This window comes from Apteryx mantelli, chromosome 3, assembly GCF_036417845.1.
Source record: "Apteryx mantelli isolate bAptMan1 chromosome 3, bAptMan1.hap1, whole genome shotgun sequence".
Lineage (NCBI taxonomy): Eukaryota > Metazoa > Chordata > Aves > Apterygiformes > Apterygidae > Apteryx > Apteryx mantelli.
In genome coordinates this window covers 24,673,549-24,696,604 of record NC_089980.1, presented here as the reverse complement: position 1 = coordinate 24,696,604, position 23,056 = coordinate 24,673,549, and the positions used below count along the sequence as shown (strand labels likewise).

At 44.0% G+C, this 23,056-nt stretch overlaps 1 protein-coding gene across 1 annotated transcript in view; it reads left to right on the top strand.

The window, feature by feature from the left end:
• Window positions 1–16,111, top strand: part of EHD3 (EH domain containing 3) — a 31,150-nt gene extending 15,039 nt beyond the window's left edge. Inside the window, exons 4-6 of the mRNA XM_067292958.1 lie at window positions 10,613–11,025; window positions 12,290–12,454; window positions 14,027–16,111. Coding sequence (XP_067149059.1) covers window positions 10,613–11,025; window positions 12,290–12,454; window positions 14,027–14,554 — 1,106 coding nt within the window. The 3' untranslated portion in view covers window positions 14,555–16,111. The remainder of the gene's footprint in view (window positions 1–10,612; window positions 11,026–12,289; window positions 12,455–14,026) is intronic.
• The last annotated feature ends 6,945 nt before the right edge of the window (window positions 16,112–23,056 follow it).

The following is a 23,056-nucleotide window of genomic DNA, read 5'->3' as shown; positions in this document are numbered from 1 at the left end:
TCACTGCATCACCGTGTATATCCAGGACAGCCTGAAGCTGATCACATGGGCCAGGTCAAATGGCTTTTCAAAAGTTATAGGACCAGCTCCTCATCTGGTTTAGATCAACATAGTTTTGTTGAAGCTGGCAGAGCTCCAGTGATTTCTGTCTGCAGGGGATCTAGCCCAGGGAGCAGAAAGAGTCAAAAGAGTGCTGAGGTGCTTATGTTTAGGAAGGGCTGCTGCCAGGTATTGGCTTGAGCTTATCTCAAGGAAGCTGGTGTTTGAAGGTGAGCGCTCACCTCCCAGCTCCCATGGAGGACGAAAGGTATGGCTGGCTCTTTTTCCACCAAGCTTGCAAGTCAGCTGCCCTCATTAGCAAGTTGGTTTTGGAGACAGATAGAGCAATGATGTGGTTTCTAGGAAGAGAACAAGGCAATGCCAAAAACTGCTGACACAACAAAATGCTCCTGCTGTTCTATACCCTCTCAGCCTGCTCAGATTTCACTTGGAAATGAAGCAAGACCTGAGGGAGTCTTACAGAGGTTTCTCAGGAGACACTTTGATGTTTCTTAACAGCTAGGAATAGGGGAGGAATGGGGATTTTCCCCTGTTCCATCAGCTCTTATCTCCACTATTTGTTAGGTTTTAAGACCCTCAGACAGGGGATACCTGTGGTACAAGGTCAGGGAAGGGAGTGGGTAGCAGAGCAGCTTCTTTTTGTCATAAATTTGGAGGGGAGAGCAAAGATGCAGATGTGACAGGCTTTCCTTGCCTGCCCATCCCGTGTGAACCAACAGCATTTCTAAAAAAAGGAAATTCCTTTCAATGGGAACATCAGAAGTCTAATAGGCTCCTTTCCCATCAAGACAGCAGGAGCATTAGCTGATCTATACAGTGCCAGCTCAGCAGGATACCATTGTGTTAAAGCTGAGTAGTCCTTCAGGACTCACTCTGAATCTCAAGGCAATAGCTGTTCCTGTTACTGCATCCATGTTTCAGGGAGCAGGAGTGAGAAAACTGGCTTCCCAGGAATAGTTCAAGGGCCAAGACCAGGTTTTGAAGCTTCTCACCAGTCTGAACTCAACTCTGACTTACATTCACTGCCTTGTAGCTGTTGGCCAGACTAAAGTGACAGAGCACAATCTCTTCTCTGATGGGCAGGCAGCGTACAGAAGCGCCAGCGTTCCTGTGTTAGCACTGACGGCAAGCAGCCTAGTACAGCCAGCAGCAGAGCTGCAAGTCCAAGTATTCCTCCAAGGAATGCCGTCTATTCCCTGAGAGACAGAGAGCTCTGCACTGGCCCACTTCCAGGGCACTGCTACGTGATCGTAACAGTCACCTTCTCACCAAAGAGCAGCCCATGGAGTTTCCCCAATAGCAGACATGCAGGTTTAGGCTTGTGAGCAGTCGACGGCTGTGCAGTCTGTCATAGCTGACATCCGCATCCCCTAGGCATGCAGTGAGATCACTGGAATGGATACAGCTGCTGCTGCACTCAGAAATTGGTAAAGGCGAAGAGCCTAGCCAAGGAGCTGCCTGCAGCAATCTGTCCTACTGAGCTCCCATGGCTTTGTGTGCTCCTTGGTTGTAGGCACCCATGGTGTCACAGCTCCTGTGCTTCAGGGGTGGAAGCTAGAGCCCTGGGACATAAGGAAGGACATCAGGGCACAAAGCATCCTGCCCTTCACTGCTTCTGTACTCTCCTTGCCTGGAGAACAGCTATTTCTCCTCAGGACTTTTTCACATGCTGGGGTGCAGATCTATGTCCACATGTAAAGAACTAGTCATTGTATTACCCTGTCCCTTGCTCCAGTTCCTTCTCATTTCTTTTATTGTGCCCAGTTGAGTATAAAGTGACAGCAGATTGCATAGATGCCTGTAGTGGGGGAGGTATTTGTGCCAGAGCAGCAGAGTCTTGGCTGCTTTGACCATTTGATAACAATGCAGATGCTATCCATTTGCAAAGCACTGTTCTGGTGTCACATGATGAGCCCTCACCATCCAGCTGGGAGGGAAGACAAGAAAGGGAGGTCTGCACTGGAATAAATGAGGACAAAGTGGAGGACCTCAGGTCAGGTCATGCAGCACAGCAGAGCCAGGACAGGAGCTAGGACTTGGTCCTAATTCATCACCTTGCTCATTCTGCCAAGCTAATTGAGCCAGCCTTGTAAAAGCAACTCAGGGAGGGCTGAGCCTTACACACTCTGCTGTCAGTCTCCAGCTTCTTGCTGGGCTCAACCTACACATGCCCTGGGCTAAGCAGATAGGAGTCTGCCAAGTTCAGTGATGCCACAGCCAAGCTGTATTTGATCCCTGTTTTAGGGTAGCACTTGAATACATCCTGACCACTTACTTTATCTTCATCCTGTATGTATTGACACCCCGTCTCTTTCCCCTGTTGGCAATAAGCACAAGGTCCTAGCCAGGAGGTAAGGACTGGCAGCAGTGTTCCCCATCAGCTTTCTTTCCAGTAAACACCATTACAGCCGCCTTCCAGCCTTCCACACATTTCCATTCTGCTTGCTGCAGTGCAGCCGAGGCTTCCCGTAGCCAAGGAAAAATTCATGCTAGCCGTGCTCTCTCTCCTGGAAAGGAAGAATTCACAGTGACCAGCAGCTTCAGCACTGGGGATATTTAGTCACTAGCCAGCCTGCCAGTGAAAGAAACAAATGCTAACAGTTAACAGTCTTAGGCATTTACAGAGCTCTCGGACTGACGGTGTCTCAAGTAGCCATGCCTGGAAGAAAAAGGCAAACACCAAGGAAAATATTGTTCTCCCACTTCATGAAGAGTTGTTTAGGGTGCAGTGGCAACAAGAAAATATTTTTTCCAAGAGTTTTGTCATGTGTGCTAGCAACAGCGTAATACACAACTGGAAGCATCTAAATGGCAGGCATTTCAAATATTTGCTATAATGTTCCTCACTGATAGCACTTGTTTATATTTTGTATTTCACTCTGCCTAGGAGGATGAAAGTGCACTGGTTAGTTTTGGCTTCCCAGTTCACCTCCATTACTACAGTGCAGTAACCACTCTGCCAGCTTGCCCGGTTTTATCACAGTCTTGCAAACGTGTACTGTCCCTGCAGGCTCACTGCAGCAAAGACCCAAGTTCCTCTAACCACACACTTCTGTGCTTTATTCAAGAGCAAAGTGAAAATGAGCAGAAAACCTGCACAATTCTGGCCCTTTTTATTCCTAGAAATGTTTGAAGACATCAGCCTGACTGTAGCCCTCCTGACTTGAACAGCAGAATGCAAACAAAAACTGAAGATTATATTTTACTGTCTCATGATTTCTTAAGCCAGTCTCATGATTATTTTGGAATACCAAGCCATGGTTTTCTTTGGGTGATGGAGGAGAAGGGGCAGTCCCCATGATTTGGGCTAGAAATACTGCTTTCAGCAGTTTCAGTTTTGCAGAACTGGAAAAGAAAACATTCATACAAAAGAAGATTAAATAGATAGTTGCACTGATAGAAAGGGCTGTGCTTTTTTTTTTTAACTCTTGTTAGCAAGCCCTTGAGTTTTGTCACCAAACAAGTCTGATATTTAGAACTGCTAGTTTTGTTCATTTTATTGTCCACTGTGCACTCCAGAAATTTCCTAGGTTTCTCCTTCATCAAGGAGAGACAGTCATGTCCATCAGTATCTAATCAATATTTGCATTATTTATGCACATCATATGTTTTTTCAGTGTCCTGAGTAATAACAGAGGAAGACTATGTTTTCTAGTTACTGGTAGCAGTGATCAGTTACTGAGGACTTTTACTCCAGATGGCCATTTCAGGTTAGGTTTTCAAACATGATCTCTCCCCAGATTCGAAGTATGTTTACTGGAAGAACTCTGTCTGCTTTTGGACGCTATAATAAAAAGCCTCTTTGAAAATCTGGCTATGCATCAGTGCTGCTGTGCACTAACCCTCTGGAAAACTTAGCCTTTATTTAGATACCCTGTGAGTCTCAAAATCTGGCTATGAACTGTTTTGAGGATTGGCCAAAATACCAAAAAATGCTCAGCCTATTTCTCACAAATGACGAAGATGTAAATGTAAAGGGAAGAGGGCACAAGCTCTGCCATGCACACAGAGAAGCTAAACAGGTTGTTGTAAGGAAACATGGCTGTTGACAGTGCTCTTATCAGTTTAATGCCATCAGATTCAAATATGTCTAGTGAGGTTTCTCTTGATTTCCACTGACATAAAGCAAGAGTTCTTTCAGGCCCTCAGTCTTCCCAATCCTGAAACTATTGCAGTAAACAACCTGAAAGCAAGAGCCCATGATGTACCACTCCCGCTACTAGTTAATGTAAATGTCAGCATTAGAAATCTGAGACCAGCTCATCTTTCCTATCTGAGAACGTTAGGCAGATTTGTTGTGTAGTGTTGAGTCCCTTTACCTTTGCTTTGGAAACCTTTAAATCTCCAAGATATGTGTATATTTCCAATATATCTTTGCAAAGATGGAAATGTCATTTTTCACATGCTCCTAGTGTGTGAATCACTGGCTCCAGGACGGGTTATTTCTTTAAGCACAGGGAAAGGCAAAAGTGATCAGCAAGCTGAGACCTGCTCTAGAAATTATGGCATGTAACATTCATACAAGTCCTTTTATCCTGAAGTATTTCTGTCTGCTTCCCAATACACCTACAGTTATATATTACAGGAATCTCTCTATACCTCCTTGGAAAGCTGCCACTTCCAGAAAGGAGTACAGCAGCTTTTTACAAAAATGGTTTAGGATGAGCTACAATGAGGTATACCCAGTACTTATCTCCACTTTTCATCTTCCCTTCTGCCCTCTTCCTGCTGGTCCCACCAGCTCCTTACCTTGAGAGAAACTTGCCCAAATCATTATCCCTCCTCTAGCTGTTTCATCTCTCATGCTGTTGCTCTGACCCCTCCTCTCCACCTTCCCTTTCCCACCTCCACTCACCAGGCCTCCCTCCTAATCTCTTCCTTGGGAAGATACCCTTTCCTCATCACAACCACCCACCTCTGTGCCATCCCTCCCTGGGTTTCACAGCAGCCACCTTCAGCCACAGTCTTACTTCTTTTCTTAGAGCCATCTGTCACACTCGGGTGACACCTACGCTTCCTGACACTTTCTCTTCCTCCAGCATGGACTGCCTGCTCATTTTGCCTTGACGGAGTCTTCTTCCCTAAACTTTAAGTGTTTTCATGCAGGACATCACTGTGACCAGCTAGACTCGGCTTCCAACACATATCGTTCAATTTAAAAACTCATATCAAGTCATTAACTCCCAGGAATAGGCACTCATTTCATCTCCAAGATCTGCTCCCTCTCTAGGCACTCACTGTTAGCTATTCCAACCATCCTATTTTTCTCCTGATGCTGTCCTCAGGAATCTGACACTGACACACACAACAACCTTGAGCAACTTACTGAAATCCTCAGTTACTGGATAGGCACAGAGGGGCACAGAACAATAAAACTGCTGTCTTGAGGGCTGTGGTCTGATGGCTTTTCAATCTCTGAATAACACCAACTTTAAAAGGGTGATGAGAAGGGAGTTCCCAGTCACTAAAATTCAGCTGAAGGGAGATGAATTGCTGAAAGAAACAGCACAGTTTAAAGCAGTAGTGACAGCAAGCTGTGAGATATCTGGTGCAAAGAAACAGCTTTGTTTTTCTCAGCACTTCTTGACATTACTATTCCCATTCCATCCCACCTGAACTCCATCACAGGGTCCACAAGCCAGCAAATCCAGCTGGAATGTGCTTACTATCAGACCAAAAAAAAAAAGTGTTGCTACATGGTGAGAAATGCTGAACCCAATACATACACGCACACACATTGCTGGTTTAAACTGGCTCTAAAAAAGTGTTACAGCCTGGTGGATTTTATGCTGGGTCAGGTGTCATCTGTCCTCCCACAGTCAGCATAAGACTATATCATGCCTGGGCTGAGTTGACAGAAATGTAATTGCATAATCCTGCCTGATCTGGGTTAAATGCAAGCTGCCAGGTATTCTGATTGTGCACGGACAAGTATTCATTAAGCTATGGCCTGCCTTACAGAGTCTGGATAGCAAGGTGTCTGCAAGAAGATCATTTTCTCTATAGACTGAATCTACTGATAGTCCCACTGACTTGTCAGTTGTGTGTTAAATCTGTTAAATCTTTTCATGCTGTCAGAAGGAAATCTGCCCCATGAAAAAAAAACATCTGACAGAAGAAAGTAGTTAGCATGTTCATCTTGTCTGTTTTTTGTACTGCTGTGCAGTTGGGACTCATTTTCTATTCAGGTTCTTCTGTCTGGAGGTTGTGAAGAAGCTGCATCAGAGCATGTTTAAATATCTATCTTATTGTTGGACAGAGATGTGAATGCAACCACAAACAGCCAGGGATTATTGAACAGAGAATTCTCCACTTCACATTTCTGTCTAAACATCTGTGTAATAATGGTTTTGTATTTATGCAGTTTTGGCATACAGATGGCTTCCCAAATGTCCTGTAATTTCATGACAAACTGTGCTATGCTATGTAGATAATTTCACCCATCACCGAAATGCTGCCAAATCAAAGATAGTAATTGGCTACTTTTGCAAGAGACCTTAGCAACACTCTACAACACTTTAAAATAAGGTGTAAGGAAACATAACACATTTGCACTGAAATGAGCAAGGGGAAGTTCCAGACAGAAAATTCCTAATTTGACCGTAGGTCAAGATCAGTTCTTGGTCTAATCTCACACTGAAATAAACTGCCAGAAGAAAGTAAAGTTAGGCCCTAAGCATCTATCAAATAATAAAAAAATAAAAATAACATGAAGATGTAATGCTCAGTTTTAGTTACAAAATGAGCCTTCTGTGTTTCCAGGTGTTGAGCACCTCCAGCTCTGGCTGAAGTCGGACAAAATGTCTCAAGTTCTCCACACTGTTGAAAAGTCCTCCAAAAATGAGAGCTCACTAAATGTTAAAATACGAATTTAAGATCTTATCCTGAGATGTCTTTATTAACAGCTTGCCCTTAGAGTTTCATACCCTGTCTGTCACACTAATATCCAAATGCCTCAGTAGCTGAGTAACAATCTACTTTTTTATGTGCTAAAAGCAGAACTAAAAATTGGCCCTATTAATCTCCTGTGTAGTAATTCTCTAGGCAGTTGGCTGTTTGGGGAAGCAGCATCGCAGGGACCTGTCAGTGACACCAAGCAGATTGTTGTAAACACAGGTCTGTCCCACCTACCCTGTCCTTTCCGCACATTATGGTAAGCATTAAGGAGAAGTATAACACTTAGCATAATTTTCCTCTTTTCTTCTCTTCTAAAGTGTTCTGTCAGTTAAAAACAAAATACATATGTATACACCTTGATTTTCTTGACAAGTACCTCCATACAGGAGATTGCAGGTATGATCAGCACTTGATAGAGTTTCATGCCAAGACAGATGTTTCTTGCTTAGCTGGGCACCAATGTGAGATGTCTCGTGCATTCCCTTAAGTGCCAAGCCAGTGGGACATACAAGAGGAGCATATGGATTGGGCTTTTGTGCTGGCAAGGGATGCAAGTCGGTCCTTTGTCCCATGGTGTTGTGACTGCTCTGAAACATTACCAAGTGTTAATCCCCAGGGCTTTGTTCTCTTTTTAACGGAGATATGCAGAACAGCTGTCAGGAGACTATCTCTGAACAAGCAAAGAAGCTAGGAAAGACAGGCTGCTAATCAGTCTAGACATCTAATGAAGTCCACAGGGACATTCGTGACTCAGTGTATGTTACCATAGCAGCTGGGAACATACATAGGACTGAGCAAATATTAATTCCCTTTTCCTGTTGGGCAGGGCAACGTTTTTGTCCGTGAATAGGAAAGAGAGGCTCAGAGGGCAGATCTCCTCTAAGTGCTGCTGTGGATCTGGACCTAAAACACATTGAAAACAACAGAGCTAAGCACCTAGATCGTTTTAGACAAACCTTGAGACAGATCAAAGAGCTGACCTCAGCCTCCCAAGTCCTCAGCTAACACTAAAACCTCCTTTTTTATTTATTTATTTTTATTAATCACCACTTTTACTGAATTGCTGAAAACTGTACAGAGGGTCAGATACAGCCCATACTAACACAGCAAGGAGCCCAGCGTTGGCTGTTACTCCTATTGCCAGAGAAGAACTATCCACATGATGTATGACAGGCCATCACTGTAGTATTACAAGGTGCCCTAGAGCGTATGACTTTAGTTTCCCCCTTGTTTCCCCCCAAGGGGAAAGGCTGGAAGAAGTAATTGTAGTGTAATTCAAACACATGCCAGCTTGATGAGAATGCATCCCAGTCAAAGAAATTTGACAGGATTAAATGCACAAACATCTCCAAACAAAGTCACCCTGAGTCATTGCTTCCATGGTGAGAAAACAGGCTGTGTGGCTCAGTGCAGGAAGAGTAAACTATTGCACCAGACTAGATGACTTCCAGTACACCCCGGGCAGAACTGAACATTGGGTGAGGGCATGCACGCAGTCTTTAGCAAAGTGAGGGTCCCCCCCCCCCCCCTTTGCAAATTCATGGAACTGCTGACAAAGGGGCAACTTACAGCCTGAGCCCTGTCTTTAAGTGACATGAGGTATTGGGGTTGACACTGTTCTGCCACCAGTGTCTCCTGTGGGAAGGGGTCAGCCTCCATAGCTTTGAAGCAGATATGCAATTGGACCATGGAGGTGAGCTCTCTACAGTGTGAATGTCTAAGGTTGAAAAGACTGTTAATATCTGAAAGCAAGCAGGAGCAAATTTATTTCAGTTGTAGGAGGGTCTGACTCCTGAAAGTTAGCGAGTTCAGACATACGGACTGAACTGGGCAAAGTGTACAGATATTGATAGTTTACCGAATGCTCAGTGGGTGTCTGTTAACACCAGTGTTAATTCTGAATTCTCCAAAGTTCTCCTTGTCAAATGTACCTGAGCAAAGAGCCAGGACCCAGCATCACTTGCTGCTGCCGTAGGAGGCACTGCTGTTTTAAGTAAGCAGGAGGCTCCTGGTGGGAGAAACATCCATCACCCTCACCTATTCCTAGAGATCCCATGGAAAAAAAACAGGGCAAGCTGTCCACATCCCAGAGTACCTTCTCATACAAACAAAGCCTGTTGCTAATGGCTTTACAGTCTAATACTGTTCCTCTTTTTTGTTCTTGAGGAGCAAACTATAATTGAACTTGGTGAAATACTCTACCCCGTAATAACATTCTGCATTCGTACAAGAATTCTCAGTGGCAAACAGCTAATACCAATATATCCAGCTGAAAAGAAAGGTTCACACAGGAATTGCTCCTGAATTCAGAGCCAGGATTTCACCCTGATTTGGTTAAAGTTGTAGGAGAGAAAAGGCCAATGGAAAAAAAAAATCAAAATCAGAACTCAGCAGCCCTCCCTTCTGCAGCTGTGATTGATAGACTGGGATTCATTGCTTGCCCTCTAGGTATTACATTAAAAAAGCCAAAAAAAACCCACCCAACCACACACCACTGAACTAATTCTCTTAAATTTATTCATGAAAGCCAAGATTTAAAAAAAAAAAAAAGCACATTAAAGGCTTTGAATCCAAATGGCATATGCTCTGTCCTGATCTCTCCTGCCCAGCAGGAAAGAAACAATGTTGCAAAGGAGTGCCAGTAAAGGCCTTTTTATCAGAACACTTTTCCTAACAGTACAGCACTCTGGTAACTCAGATAACCCCAAACACTGCACAGCATAAGAGAGAACATCCGGGCAGCAGGGGAGCACCTGTCTCTCAGTGAGGCTTTAAAGAAAGCGAAGAAATACCACAGAGCTAGGAGAGAAAGTCATTTTGTTGTTGTTATTGTTGTCATTTTAAAAACATCTACACGCACACACACTGTTTATTATGCCTTGTATTTCCTAGAGATTGTCCTATGTCACTAGGAATCCATTACCCTTAATTCTGAGGGATGTGAAATTTGAACCCAGTGTTTTTAGCTTGAGTCCACCTCTGGTATTTACGGCAGTGCTGCCTTCTAGTAGCAAGTACTTCACAAGGTAAATGCAAATCATTTTGCTTTGTGCACATGCAGCAGGTATGGCAGGATGATTACTCAGGCAAGGCAGGTTATTTGCATCCTAGGTTTTGAGGAGGATGAAATAAATATAGTCTCACACAACTAGACAAGACCTGAGAGTTACTAAGCAGTAGAGATATGCATCTCAAAGCAGTCTGGATACAGCTACTGTAATTACCCACTTCTCCACAGCCTTTGTAGGCTATGCTGATGGCCAGTATTTCAGAAGCTCAACTTGCCTGCCTTGTTGCCACATGCAAGGCTACAGCAGTAGCTGTCTGAACACAGCAGTTTCTCCGTGGCATGCATTTGAATGCAGCATCTGTGGCAGGAGTTCAAGACTTCTCTGGGTGATCTCTTAATCCAGAGATAATGAGAATCATTCTTAACTGTGCAGATCTTAGGTATTTCAATGTGAAGACAATGCCTCATCCCCGCCCAGTGTGGGGCCAGGAATCATGTTTCCTGTCTCGTTTATCAAGCTCCCTAACTCACCAGGGGAAGTTTCCTCTTTGCAAGCTCACCCTTGGATGGCATGGTTCAGGTATGGCAAACAGCCTTCTCTCCTCCCATGTGTGTGCATCTCTGCTCTTCCTCCACCCCTTGCAGGTTATGACTTCGCTGCCGTGCTGGAGTGGTTTGCAGAGCGGGTCGACCGCATCATTCTCCTTTTTGATGCACACAAGCTGGACATCTCAGATGAATTTTCCGAGGTCATCAAGGCCCTGAAGAACCATGAGGACAAGATGAGAGTTGTCCTCAACAAAGCAGACCAGATAGAGACTCAACAGCTCATGCGGGTGTACGGTGCCCTCATGTGGTCCCTGGGAAAGATTGTCAACACTCCTGAGGTCATTAGGGTCTACATCGGCTCCTTCTGGTCCCATCCACTGCTCATCCCCGACAACCGCAAGCTCTTTGAGGCAGAGGAGCAGGACCTGTTCAGGGATATTCAGAGCCTACCCCGCAATGCAGCCCTGAGGAAGCTGAATGATCTCATCAAGCGAGCACGGCTGGCCAAGGTAAGTGTTGGCACAGACAGGCCCAAGCATTCAGTCTGGACTGTCTGCAGCATGCAGGGTACATGGAAGTAGTCTTGGCCAGACCAGCTCATGGAGCTGGTGGGTCTTATTTCTTTTCCATCCCATTTTGCCCCAAGGTCCCGTATATTTGTCCTAAGTGTTTTGAGGAACCCCTTTGCATGGTATGTCAGTCATCACAGGCCTGAGTGAGGTAGATACCCACAGATCAAAGTAGGTCGCTCTGAAGGGGATGTGGAAAGCAGTTGCACTGTGAGAGCAGAGAGAGAATTCAGACCAATTCAGATTGCCAGAACCATACACCAAGGGAACTTGGAAGCTGGTCTTTTGTTTTAAACTGTCTAAGCAAAGAGAGAAACCCGACTTAGATGGATGCAGAGGAGATGGAGACTCACAAGAATGGCAAATAAGCCTGCAATGAGCATGAGAAAATAACTCCCAAGGGCAGTGCCAGAAATTCCATCTCGATGAATGTTTGAATTGAGCTGAATGTAGTTCTTCAAAATACAGGGAACAGCCCCATATCAGTTGAGAACAGGGATCAAGGTGAATTGAGAAGAGGGATCAAAGGATCTCTAAAAACTTTCTAAGCAGGGGTCTGCATCTCCAAGAGAAAAAGCTTGGTCCACCATGTAAAAAAATGTATAATCATAATCAAATTATTTAATTTTAAATCCACTGCTGTAGATCACTGTTGCTGGAAATATTAAAATAGATTCTGCTTTCAGAATCACTAGTGTCAACAGGAAGAGTCCAAACTTAATTTGGTGAAAATGGTTATTCTGGGCTTTTACAGTTCTCATGTACGGAGTACTCAATAGAACAGCATCATGTGACTTGGAGTCATTCATATCAAAACATTAAACAAAATCTAGAGAGCTCCAAAAAGTGTCTGTGTGCTAACCATTGTGGTATGGCTGGCAGGGGACTTCCCTGTAAAGCTGTGCCTGGTGTGTGAGGGGAGAATTCTCCCCCAGGAATTAACTGTGAATATTGCTCTCTGCATGCTCAGGGCTCATACACCATCCTCACCTTGTCTCAGCACAGCTAGAAAACACAGCTGAGCGACACTTAGCACTGAAGTGACAATCAGCAGATGTGGGCAGATTGAAGAGCCCAGCCTGCTCTTCAGAGCGAGACAAGATGGGGTTGACTCCTAAGCACAGGTGCTCTCTACTGGGAAGAACATACTGACATTCTGTTTAAACCTTGTTGTCTTCCTTCCATGTCATTTCATGCCCTTCAGGTCCATGCCTACATCATCAGTTCCCTAAAGAAGGAAATGCCCTCAGTATTTGGGAAAGACAATAAAAAGAAAGAGCTTGTTAACAACTTGGGAGAGATTTATGCCCGAATTGAACGGGAGCATCAGATCTCACCAGGAGACTTCCCTAATCTGAGGAAGATGCAGGTAAGTGGCAGCATCTCATCCGGAGTACCAAACATCCAAAGAAAGACCATTAGAGTAACAGTAGGGAATACGGCAGAAGCCGCATAGACCTTGATTATTGTTGCCCATATGAAAGGCCTGTTGTAATATTGAAATAACTGTAATATTGAAATGAGCCCTGAACTATGTGAAGACTATATTTGGGCATAAATATTTTTGCACATGCAAAGCTCCAGCTGCCTTCATTTCTCAAGTCTTTGCCTAGATAGCTCTTTACAGCAAATTATTTCCTCCATTTTTCTTTATTTTTAATTCCAGATTCCAGTCTCAGATTTTTCAGGCCTAAGAATACTGCTAATCTATATTAAAAGGAAGGGTATATTTCTTGAAAAGCCTACACATATGCCTCTCCTCGAGGACTATATCTTTTTGTGCTCTACTTCACTATTTGTTTCTAAAAAGACTCGGAGAGAAGGGAGGCTATGAATACTAAAAGCCCCATATCTATTTTTAAGGAGAGAAGCAGGTTTCATGTGCCGCAAAGCTGAGGCTGACCCAATGTTCATATAAGTCAGAGACTCCAAAGGACCTTGGATCAGGGCCTTGTACTGTATATGTGAACAATGCTGGACATGGCTACATTGCTGTGTGGCTTCAGTCCAAGCAGAAACCTGTTCCCAGTTACTGAGCTGTTAAAGTCATTACTAGCTCCCTATGGAAAATACAGCATCTCCTCTTATTTTCAAAAAAAAAAAAATGTTTTCCTTAAGTTCTTGAGAATATGAGATCTACAGAGTGTACCCAATGGACGATCATAAACACATATTTTAACAACCAGTGAATAAATGTTAAAAAAATTATACCACTATAGTAGGAGTGAATAGATTGGATTTAATGAGTAGAGGATGAAGGATAAAGCTGTAGAACATTTGCAGTTCTCAGAAAATAATTCATCTGCAGGCCCTGCTCAAAGCACTTGTATTAGCTGTGAAAATTAGAGAAACAGAGCAATGCTGTAAAGTCCTGCTGTCTTTATTGCATCTGAAAGATATGCTGCATGATGGCAGAGGTTTTACTGCTAAAGTAGTCTTTTGCCAGAGTGGTGTTTCCTTCCTCAGAGTACTGAGAAGGAGGAAATGCAGAGCAGTGGCTGGAGGATGTAGCAAAAGCTACAGTGACCACAGAGATGCACAAACAGTTTCCCTTGAGCAATTTGGTCCTCGAGGAGAATGCTTCTTACACATGACTTGGAAAGGAAGGTTCTTCTGTTTGCTTACAGCCATCATTTGGGCCTTTGATTAAACCTCTTCTCCTCCCTGTGCCTAGTCAGCCCCCCTAGCTAGGTGGGGGGATAGGATGGGGAGATGATTCTCCATAGGGATTAAAGAAGATTTAAGTAGGAACAAGACCAGCCAGGGAGATCCCATCACATGCTATGAGTCAAGGGTCTCAGAGGATGGAATGGTATGTACCCCCCCTCCTCTGCAATAGCAGGTTTTTGAGCTGAACAGCAGACAGGGAGCCCACTCTCTGCTGTTACTGCACTATGCACAGCCATGTTGCTCACCCCTTGCTCTGTTGTCCCACTTTAAGGATCAGTTGCAGTCTCAGGATTTTAGCAAGTTCCAGCCCCTGAAGAGCAAGCTACTGGAGACAGTGGAAGACATGCTGGCCAACGACATTGCCCAGCTCATGGTGCTTGTACGCCAGGAGGAGTCGCAGCGGCCTACCCAGATGGTGAAGGGAGGAGCCTTTGAGGGCACCCTGCACGGTCCGTTTGGCCATGGCTATGGTGAAGGCGCTGGTGAAGGGATCGATGATGCTGAGTGGGTGGTGGCCAGGGACAAGCCCATGTATGATGAGATTTTCTACACACTCTCGCCTGTTGATGGTAAAATAACTGGTGCCAATGCAAAGAAGGAGATGGTAAGGTCTAAGCTGCCCAACACTGTGCTGGGCAAGATATGGAAACTGGCTGACATCGACAAAGATGGCATGCTGGATGATGAGGAGTTTGCCTTGGCGAATCATCTCATTAAAGTCAAGTTGGAGGGTCATGAGCTGCCGAATGAGCTCCCTTCCCATCTCCTCCCTCCATCCAAGAGGAAAATAACAGAGTGAAGGAAAGGTCGCAGGGGAGGGTGGGGGGGAGGGGAGAAAGAAGAGATCTAGAAAAACATGTTTACTTAAATTATACCTTTAGATGTGAGATCACCTTTGGATTTATACCTATTTTGCTGTATGAAGAAAAAAAAGGCAAAACAAAGAAAAGTCCAATCCTTCATGATAATATGCAATTAACTCTTCCAGTGTAATTTCCCTGCTTTCTAATGTTTAGTCTATAAATACAAAGAATGTTGAGACTAGAAGCTGACAAGTGGGAGTAGAAGAAAGACTCAAGTGGGCTGCATCTTTTGAGAGTGGAATAGGCACTAATAGAAATCTGCTAACTGCCAGTGTCACTCCTGAGCTTAGGCTGCACCTTGCACTGCTTAATTGGTCTCACAAACCCCAGGAGACTTTCGAGATCCTTGCTAGTGAAGGGGGAAAAAAAAAAAAAAAAACACAAAAAGGTCGCCAAGCTGTTAGCTAAATTAAAGAGCACCTCCTAATTCATGATGAGCCTATACCAGATACTAAACTCCGAGTTAAGAATTTCAGGAATCTGGATTTACCTTTAAATCCAAATTTTACAAGTGGTTCCCTGTCCTTAAAAAACAGAAGAAATCTGAAATGGCTTGGATCTGAATAGGGCAGCTGGAATTCCTCGTTAACCACGAAGGGACAGACCTTAAGAGTTCCCAAGCACTTCTACCTCCCATTCATTCCCGGGGGGAGATTTGCTCTCAGAGCACGGCCAAGAGAACAACCGCCCCAAGGGAAACAACAGGAGGAGAGGGTGCTGGAGGCAGAGATCAGGTGGGTTGGAAGGGAGGACCACGGAGGACTCACCAGTCCCAGGCTCACTGAACGGTGCACAAGTGGATAGTGTTTTCTCCTTCAAAAGCCTTTGAACAATGGTGGTGTTTATCATTCCTGTGAAGTGGTATGTTTACTCTCATTGTGTGCAGTGAAAGCTACTAGGTCCCATTCTTACTGTAAAGATAAAAACCCCGCATTGTCAGGTAGATTGTCTGTCATACGAGTAGAGAACACAGAGGGGCAGCAGGCAGAGCTTGCTATACTGCCTGTGACCCCCCCAAATACAGCCTGGGTGTTGAAAGCCTTCACCTACCCACATCCTCCCCACACAGTAACGCTTAATCCCCTCCAGAGCCTCCACCCTGCGCCAATGGGCATTCCCCTCTTTATGTCATGCTCTATGAAATTTCTGGTTTTTTAGGACCTGATTTTGGTAGAAATTCCCCCAGTTTCCCATTTTGTTTCCCCACACACACATGCTCACTCACAGGCAGTCTTCCGGTTTTTGGTTGTTGCTTTAGAGCAGCATGTTGTTCCAATTCCTGTTGTCACTTTATATAACCTGAGCTCCTACTGTGATGAAAAACCAAGACAAGTATAACTTATTTTATATCTCTGTGTTCATATTATATAGAGAAATATATTCTGTGTATGTAGGATGTGCTTATTGCAGTACATTTATCACTTGTCTTAAAAATTAATGCATTAACCTTTTTTGTACCCTGGTCCTAAAACATTATTAAAAAAGAAAGGCCAGATCTGTCTATTTCTTTACCTAATGAAATAAGGCTGAATTCCAAAAAGAAAGAAAAAATCCAAAAAAAACTCGTTTCTACGTGCAATAGAATTTAAGCAAGTCATCCTCAGCATGTTCCCAAATGTACATGTGCAGATCAACCCTGCTGGAATTGCGTGCTAAGTGATATATGCAGCAAATGTCTTTCTCTTCTGGGAAGCTAATCGCAGCTGCATGCTATACTCACTAAAGCTAGCAGAATTGTACCCAAGATTAATCTTGTTCAATAGAGGGGAAAGGTAACCTTCTAATAAGTCCTTCAATAGGAAAAAGAATATATTGCAATAAGTTCCTTCCTGCCAGTCACAGATGAGAATGCTACAGGTCCATCAGCATGTGGAATGGACAAAAGAAACATTTAGTCTTAAAGCTCATTAGCTTTAATTTTAATTCTGTCTTCGCTATCCTTTACATGTTTATTATGGTGACCATTACCCCTAGAATAAGACAGTGATATGCGCTAAGACAAAGCAGTTAGAATAATACTGGGGAAGCACTTCGAAAGAGGGTGTGAGCAGGAATGGCTGGCAGTTTCCATTCGGTATTTGTGAGGGATGAGAGAGAGGAAGTTGTAGGGTAGAAAGTAAGAAGCAGTAAGTGTAAATTTGCATAAAGAAGTCAGCAGACTGTCTTGTCACTCCAGTTTGGTTACCTAAAGGTCTCCAGCTTAACTCACATTACAGTGTGCACATCTGCTAACACTGGTCCAGGTCTTTCTGTGGAATTTGCATCCACCTAACTCCAGATTGAGGGAAAAGGTCAAGACTGAAGGGAACATCTTGAAATAGCCCCTAATGACCTTTCTACATCCATGCAAAGTTTGACTTTCTGGTGGCTGCTCATATAGCGTGTTGCTTGTGCCAATTGTCTCATGCTGAGGCCTAATACTTTTCTTAAAGAGCAGAAGATTGCGGGCTCTCTCAAAGGAGATGGCAGAAGATGAGGCCTACTAGTCTTTTTCAGTATACACAGGCAAGATGTTCAGGTAGGTCAAAAATTCAAGTGGCTCTCAAAGCACAAAGCTTTTCAGTGTTTGTTTTAGCATACTAGTTTATGAACCAAACCACTAGCCTCAGTTGTTAGAACACTTAGTTTGCATTGTGTTGACTATGACTATGCGCTATGTGCTGAGAGCCTTAGCGAGCTCAAAAACATCCATCATTAAAGAGGAATGGGATTTTTCTGTGTCACTTTTAGAGCAGCAATTACCCCCACACCACAACTAAGGCATATTAGCACTACAGCACATGCCACAGGTCCTGTCTGCTCTGTGCGTCATGGGGAGACTCCTGTTCTTTTGTATCTCCATGACAGCTGCAGTATTTCAGCAGCATTCACTTAAAAGTGCCAACAGCACAGCTGCACAAAGAGCTCTACCAACAGAGGTCAAGTGCACAAAACAGTACCACAGTACTGTAGCGTGTGGTTTTCTTTCAACACCTGTTGCAAAGCCACTTGCTCTGTCAGAGTACAACTTCCCTGGTCTCATTGGAGGAGAAAACTAACACAAGCATTTTAGCAACAAAAATAGTTACTTAATATGATTGCATTATGATTCAGCAACAGAGCAGAGGAGGCAAAGCTCCCCTCTTGCAGAGAGGAACCATGATAATAACCTGAGAGGTTATGTTTCCAAAGGGCCATCCATATTCAGAGAATATGAGAAAAAAAAACTCTTTACTGTGAGGGTAACAGAGCACTGGAACAGGTTGCCCAGAGAGGTTGTGGAGTCTCCTTCCTTGGAGATACTCAGAAGCCATCTGGACACAATCTTTGGAAATGTGCTCTAGGTGGCCCTGCTTAAGCAGGGGGATTGGACTAGATGATCTCCAGAGGTCCCTTCCAACCTCAACCCTTCCGTGATAAGTTTATATAACACATTTCACTCTTGCTCATTAAACTCTATTTTCTAAAGAGAATTCAAGCACCCTGAGTTTCTCTAAACAGAGTATATGCAATCCTCTCCCTCAAGTATGGCCAACTCCTTCCCACAAACAGACCCCTCTCCCCTTTTTTTTTTTGATCAGTGTTATGACTATTTGGATAATCCTAGCCACCTTCATTGTTTCCCGCATCTGTTACAAGGATACAATTTGCTAAATCCGCTAGTACTTCAGGCTATTTGCACAACCCTTTTGCCTGTGCATGTTCTCCTTGTCGGTTCACAGAGCCATACTTCCAAAGACAGTTATCTGTGTCTGACGTGACTTTCTCTTTCCAAGAGGCGTTCTCAATTACTGAACCAGGTTTCCCCAGGAAATTATATAGAGGAACCTATTCATTTGCGGCAAGGGGAAGAGGTTATTCATAATCACATGAATATACTACTGTTGCTCTCTCTCCTGACCCTGCCATGCCCTTCTCTACCCATCCTCAAACAGACAGGGTCAGAAGAACAGAGAAGAAAATTTGGTCTTCTCTGCTTCTGTTCCTTTCTGGGAAAGATTTACAAAAGTCCTAAGGCTACATACTACATGGGCTACAAGCTGAAAATGAAGTTCTCTATAGTAGAGCATGACGAGTAGTCTGGAGCAACAGTGCTATACAACCATTTATTTGAGGGGAAGGATAGTAACGACACTGAATAAATTCCCCAAATAAAATTTCAGGAGGGATATAGTTTAGCAAAAGGCAATTGCTTCTGTGAGCTGGAATTCAGCCAGCATGCTAGAGGTCAGAGGGATTTTTAAATCAAACAGAAGAGGTTAGAATCAGTTTTTTCACCATCTTAAATTCTGACGTAAACTACATACAACAATGAAGTTCAGATTCAGGTTTGGAAAACTGCTCCTTTAATTTACTCTACTTACTACTCCCTAATGATATGTTCATATAACAGTCTTTGGTTGGGGAAACAGATTTACGGGTGATTTGACCTTACATAGAGTGACAATGTTCCTACAGGGAAACTGGGGACAAGCTTCTCCAGAATTCATCTAGAAACGTGCTGCACCTCTTGCATCATTTATAGCTTTCTCCTCTGCTGTTGTTTATTTATTTCAATGTTTCTCTTAGTATAGGGGCAGCTGTGGGAAGAGGAACTGGGTGACTCCACAATTAGGCTTTGCCAAATCAAGGGACATGATACACTATGTTTAAACTCTTCCTAGGCTCAAAAGTCCATGAGTCCTTCAAAGTGTGATGGGGCGTGTTTGGAAACACTCATAGAGAATAGCATTGAATTATTCTAGCAGAGTAGCTTGACTGTAACATCCAGGTTATTTTTGTGGAGTTCTCATAATACAGCATCTGTTATTTTTTGGTCTTTCCCTTTCCTTCCTTTTGCTTATGAGCCTTTCCCTCCTTTTCCTGGTCTGTGCAAGGGGGACTGAAAACAAGGCTTCATCTGGGAACTTGACATACTGAGAAGTTCAAGGCTAGTGCAGGCAAGTCAGTCACCTGTTGCTTTCCAACTCCTTCAGGCAGCGCACATAAAATAACAAATCCCATATTTTATGTACAATGAACAAACTTCAAAACAGTTGCTCTCCACCCGCAGGGGAAGAAGTCACCAGTGAGTAAGTACAGCTCACATTCACCAGGGCTTGTCAGCTCCATCAGTTCCTTGGCTGGTCAGGAGCAGGTCAAACACTGCACAAGTTGTTAGGGTTTTAGATCAGCTCTTTTCCAACTAGTTACGTGTCACATAAACAAGTGTCAGCAAGGACTCCATTAAGGTCTTCTAAAGACATGAACGTAGGAGATATTTACAGGCCTTGGATTATATTGTCTTTCTTGCCTTCACTGTTGCGCAGACAAACAAAAAGCGTATGTGTGGAATTCCTCTCCTCACACTTCACAAGATTATTGCAAGCAAATGCTAACTGAAAACTTTCTCTAAGCAGTTTTTAGCTCACCGCTCAATCTACTAAAGTATGTAATTATCAGTAAGATGAGAATCACATGAATTCCTTTTAAGGAAGTTCTAGTTCACGCAAGAGGAGGAAGTGCAGCTCACATAAGAAGCTGTCTGGCCAGTTTTCTTACCACCTTCAATTGTTACTTCTCAGGCAGTATTTCAGCAGCTTTATTTCTAAAATGAGTGGAAAGGAATCAAAACAGAAGCTAACTACCTGACTGCCTAACACATATTTAAGCCATTCACAGAGATGACATGGGAAAATTGTTTGGATCCAACCATCTTTGAAGTTTCCACGACACACAGCACTACTGCCTCTTTAATTTGTATCATGACTGGACTCCCAAGTGGCAGAAAGCAGGTATGTTAAATTCTCAGGAGCATAGGTGCCCCCCACCCCCCTCCAATTAGGAGGAAAGGATTCAATCCCTCAGTAAAGAGTTCCTTCATATGCCATTAAGAGGTTTTGTTCCTGTATATATCTGGAAAGGTTATAAGTAGCTTAAACATCCATAATAGCTAATTAGCACCCATTAATCCAGTTCTACCATAGAGCAACTCTTTGACAAACTCGTGAACTTGCATCATTTGCCACAAGGAAAATTAGTTCTCTAACCAATATCACGACTTATGACAACTCATCCTGCCAAAAGGATGAGAGGAGACTGATGACCTTTCTGCCAAGAAATCACAGCTTGTGAATTAAACCATAAAAATAAATGCTCTCATGTTTCCAAGGGCTCCTATCAGTAGTCACCAATGTCTGTTAGCAGAGCACACCTTACAATCCCTCTTTCCAAGCCAGAATATACCATTTCTTCTTTCTGAACCTTGCAAGAGCCAATCCTTCCTTCCAAAACTGAGCAGCCTTGAAGGGGGAAGGAGGAAAGGGGATGATCTAGTGACTGTTGTGTAGTACCTGTGTCCAGCTGTGGAGCTTTGTAGGTTGCCTGCAGGTCATGAATGAACCAGTGAGTGAAGGAGACTTTGAGAAGGAAGTTTTGCATCCCAGAGGTCTCATGCACACAGGACTGGACAGAAGTACTTACAGAACCAGATTTGTGCAACCAATGATGTCAATGACAGTTCTCACAGGAAGCCAATAAAATAAAATACATGGATCGAATACTCATAATACATTGGGAGCCACTTTTTCCTCTGGCTCAGATCTGCTTCAGCCTGAGGCCTGTGAAAGGCAATACATGCTATAACCAACCAGAAATTAGTTCTTGACAGTTACACTCGTACTTTGCCTTGCCTGATGTAGCCATCAAATATACCAATGCTATGCAACAAGAGTAGTTGAATGTCTCATAAACATCCAGGCACTTAGTAACCAAACTATAGTCCATGGACCATTGATGGTCTCCAAGGCCATGATAGGTGGCCTACAGCTGTCTGGGCAACCATGTGACCTTTATGATATTTTTTTCAGTAAACGCCTTGCAGGAATGGTGACTGATGAGGCATGAGGTTTGGCAGCAGTATGTCTTTTTTTAAGCTCTGCTGACTCAATTGCTGTAGTCCTTTGACTGCAGTATTTTCCCAGCCTTACAAACAATGTTCAGCAGGTCTATGAGAAGAAAGGATGTTTTGCCAGGCCGTAGGCAATGCATGCATGCAGAACAGACAGAAGAGTGACCATGTGCTGCCTAGGAAGTGGTAAAGTCTAGTTCTGAACATCTTTCCTGTTCCCCTACATCCTCTAAACAGCTCAGTCAAATCCCAAAAGCACCACTTTTCAGTCTTCGTAGCATTTCGATACAGACCCAAAGTTAGAGTTTATCTCCTTTTAGAACCTCAGAGGAGAAATTATGGTCTTCATTTGCATTTTTTTTCCCCTCCATACTGATCCATCTTTTCAAGTCATTCTGTCCTTCTTCCCTCCCCATTAGGGGTGCAAGGAAACAAAGATCTCCATCCACCCTGTGTGCCAGGAGGAAACAGGGATGCTCATCCCAGCACTCCAAAGACCATCCGAGATTGGCAAAAGTGATGGCCTTTGTCCTGTAGTCTCTCCTGCAGCAACTAGGAGAAAACCAGTGCCTGGCAGGACCCATGGGAACATGGCTAAGGTGGTGTCTTCTCAGCCCAGCCTGCAGGGGAAGCGCCAAAAGCAGGGAGGAGCCGAAGAAGCCCAGAGGGGGGACTAGGGTGGCTGTGGAGAGTTGGCCGAGGTGCCATTTTGTTTGCAGTCAGGCTGTCCCAGAGCAGTGAATTCCTGGCCAGCAGGAAACCCAGAGACCCCCTCCTCCTCCAAAGAGGAGGACAAGCCACGTAGAACGGGAGATGATAAACTGCTAATGTGACAGCAAGGGTGCTTTGCCCTTTCCGGCTGTCTTTATCCTAACCCTGCAGATCACGCAAGGTCACAGATATTTCTAATGATCTGCTTCCGATAGCTCTCCTCACTCATTTCACAGAAAAAGGGAGGACTCATGCTTTTCACTGTTCCCTTGAAGAAGAAGGGTTACGAGCAAAAGCCAATGCATTCTTCTTTGTCAAGCTTGGGTCTTTGCAGGCGAGAGCAGGAAAAAAATAAATAAATAAATCACTGCTTGCAGTCCCAAAGGCACACGACTGCTGTAATAATCTTTCCTCTTTCAGAAGTTTATTTATCTATCCAGCTCCTCCCTGCAGACATGAATGTCAGAGCTCTGATATGTATGAAAAGCTGCCAAAGTCAAGACAACATAGGGCCTGCAGGCTTGGCTGGGCTATTTAGAGACTTGCAGAGGCAGGAGGATGTTCAGAGCTGGCCTCCTATCCTTTCTAGGGCCAGTCAAACTTGTTCACAGGCCATTTTTCCTTAAGCCCAGAGAAAAAAGCCTTTCAAGAAGCTCCCTACCCCGCCTAGAGGCTTTCAATTAAGCAGACACAGACAGACCTGTCAATTAACTTTGAGCATTACTGACTATTTGGGATGACTCAAATATAATCATCAGACACAGTCTTGCTGTCTGCCCCAAAGGCCTTAGCCACAGGGGCGAGGGAGACGGGCACCTCGCGATGACAGAGCCAGGAGAGCGCTCCTGGGGCGGGGGGC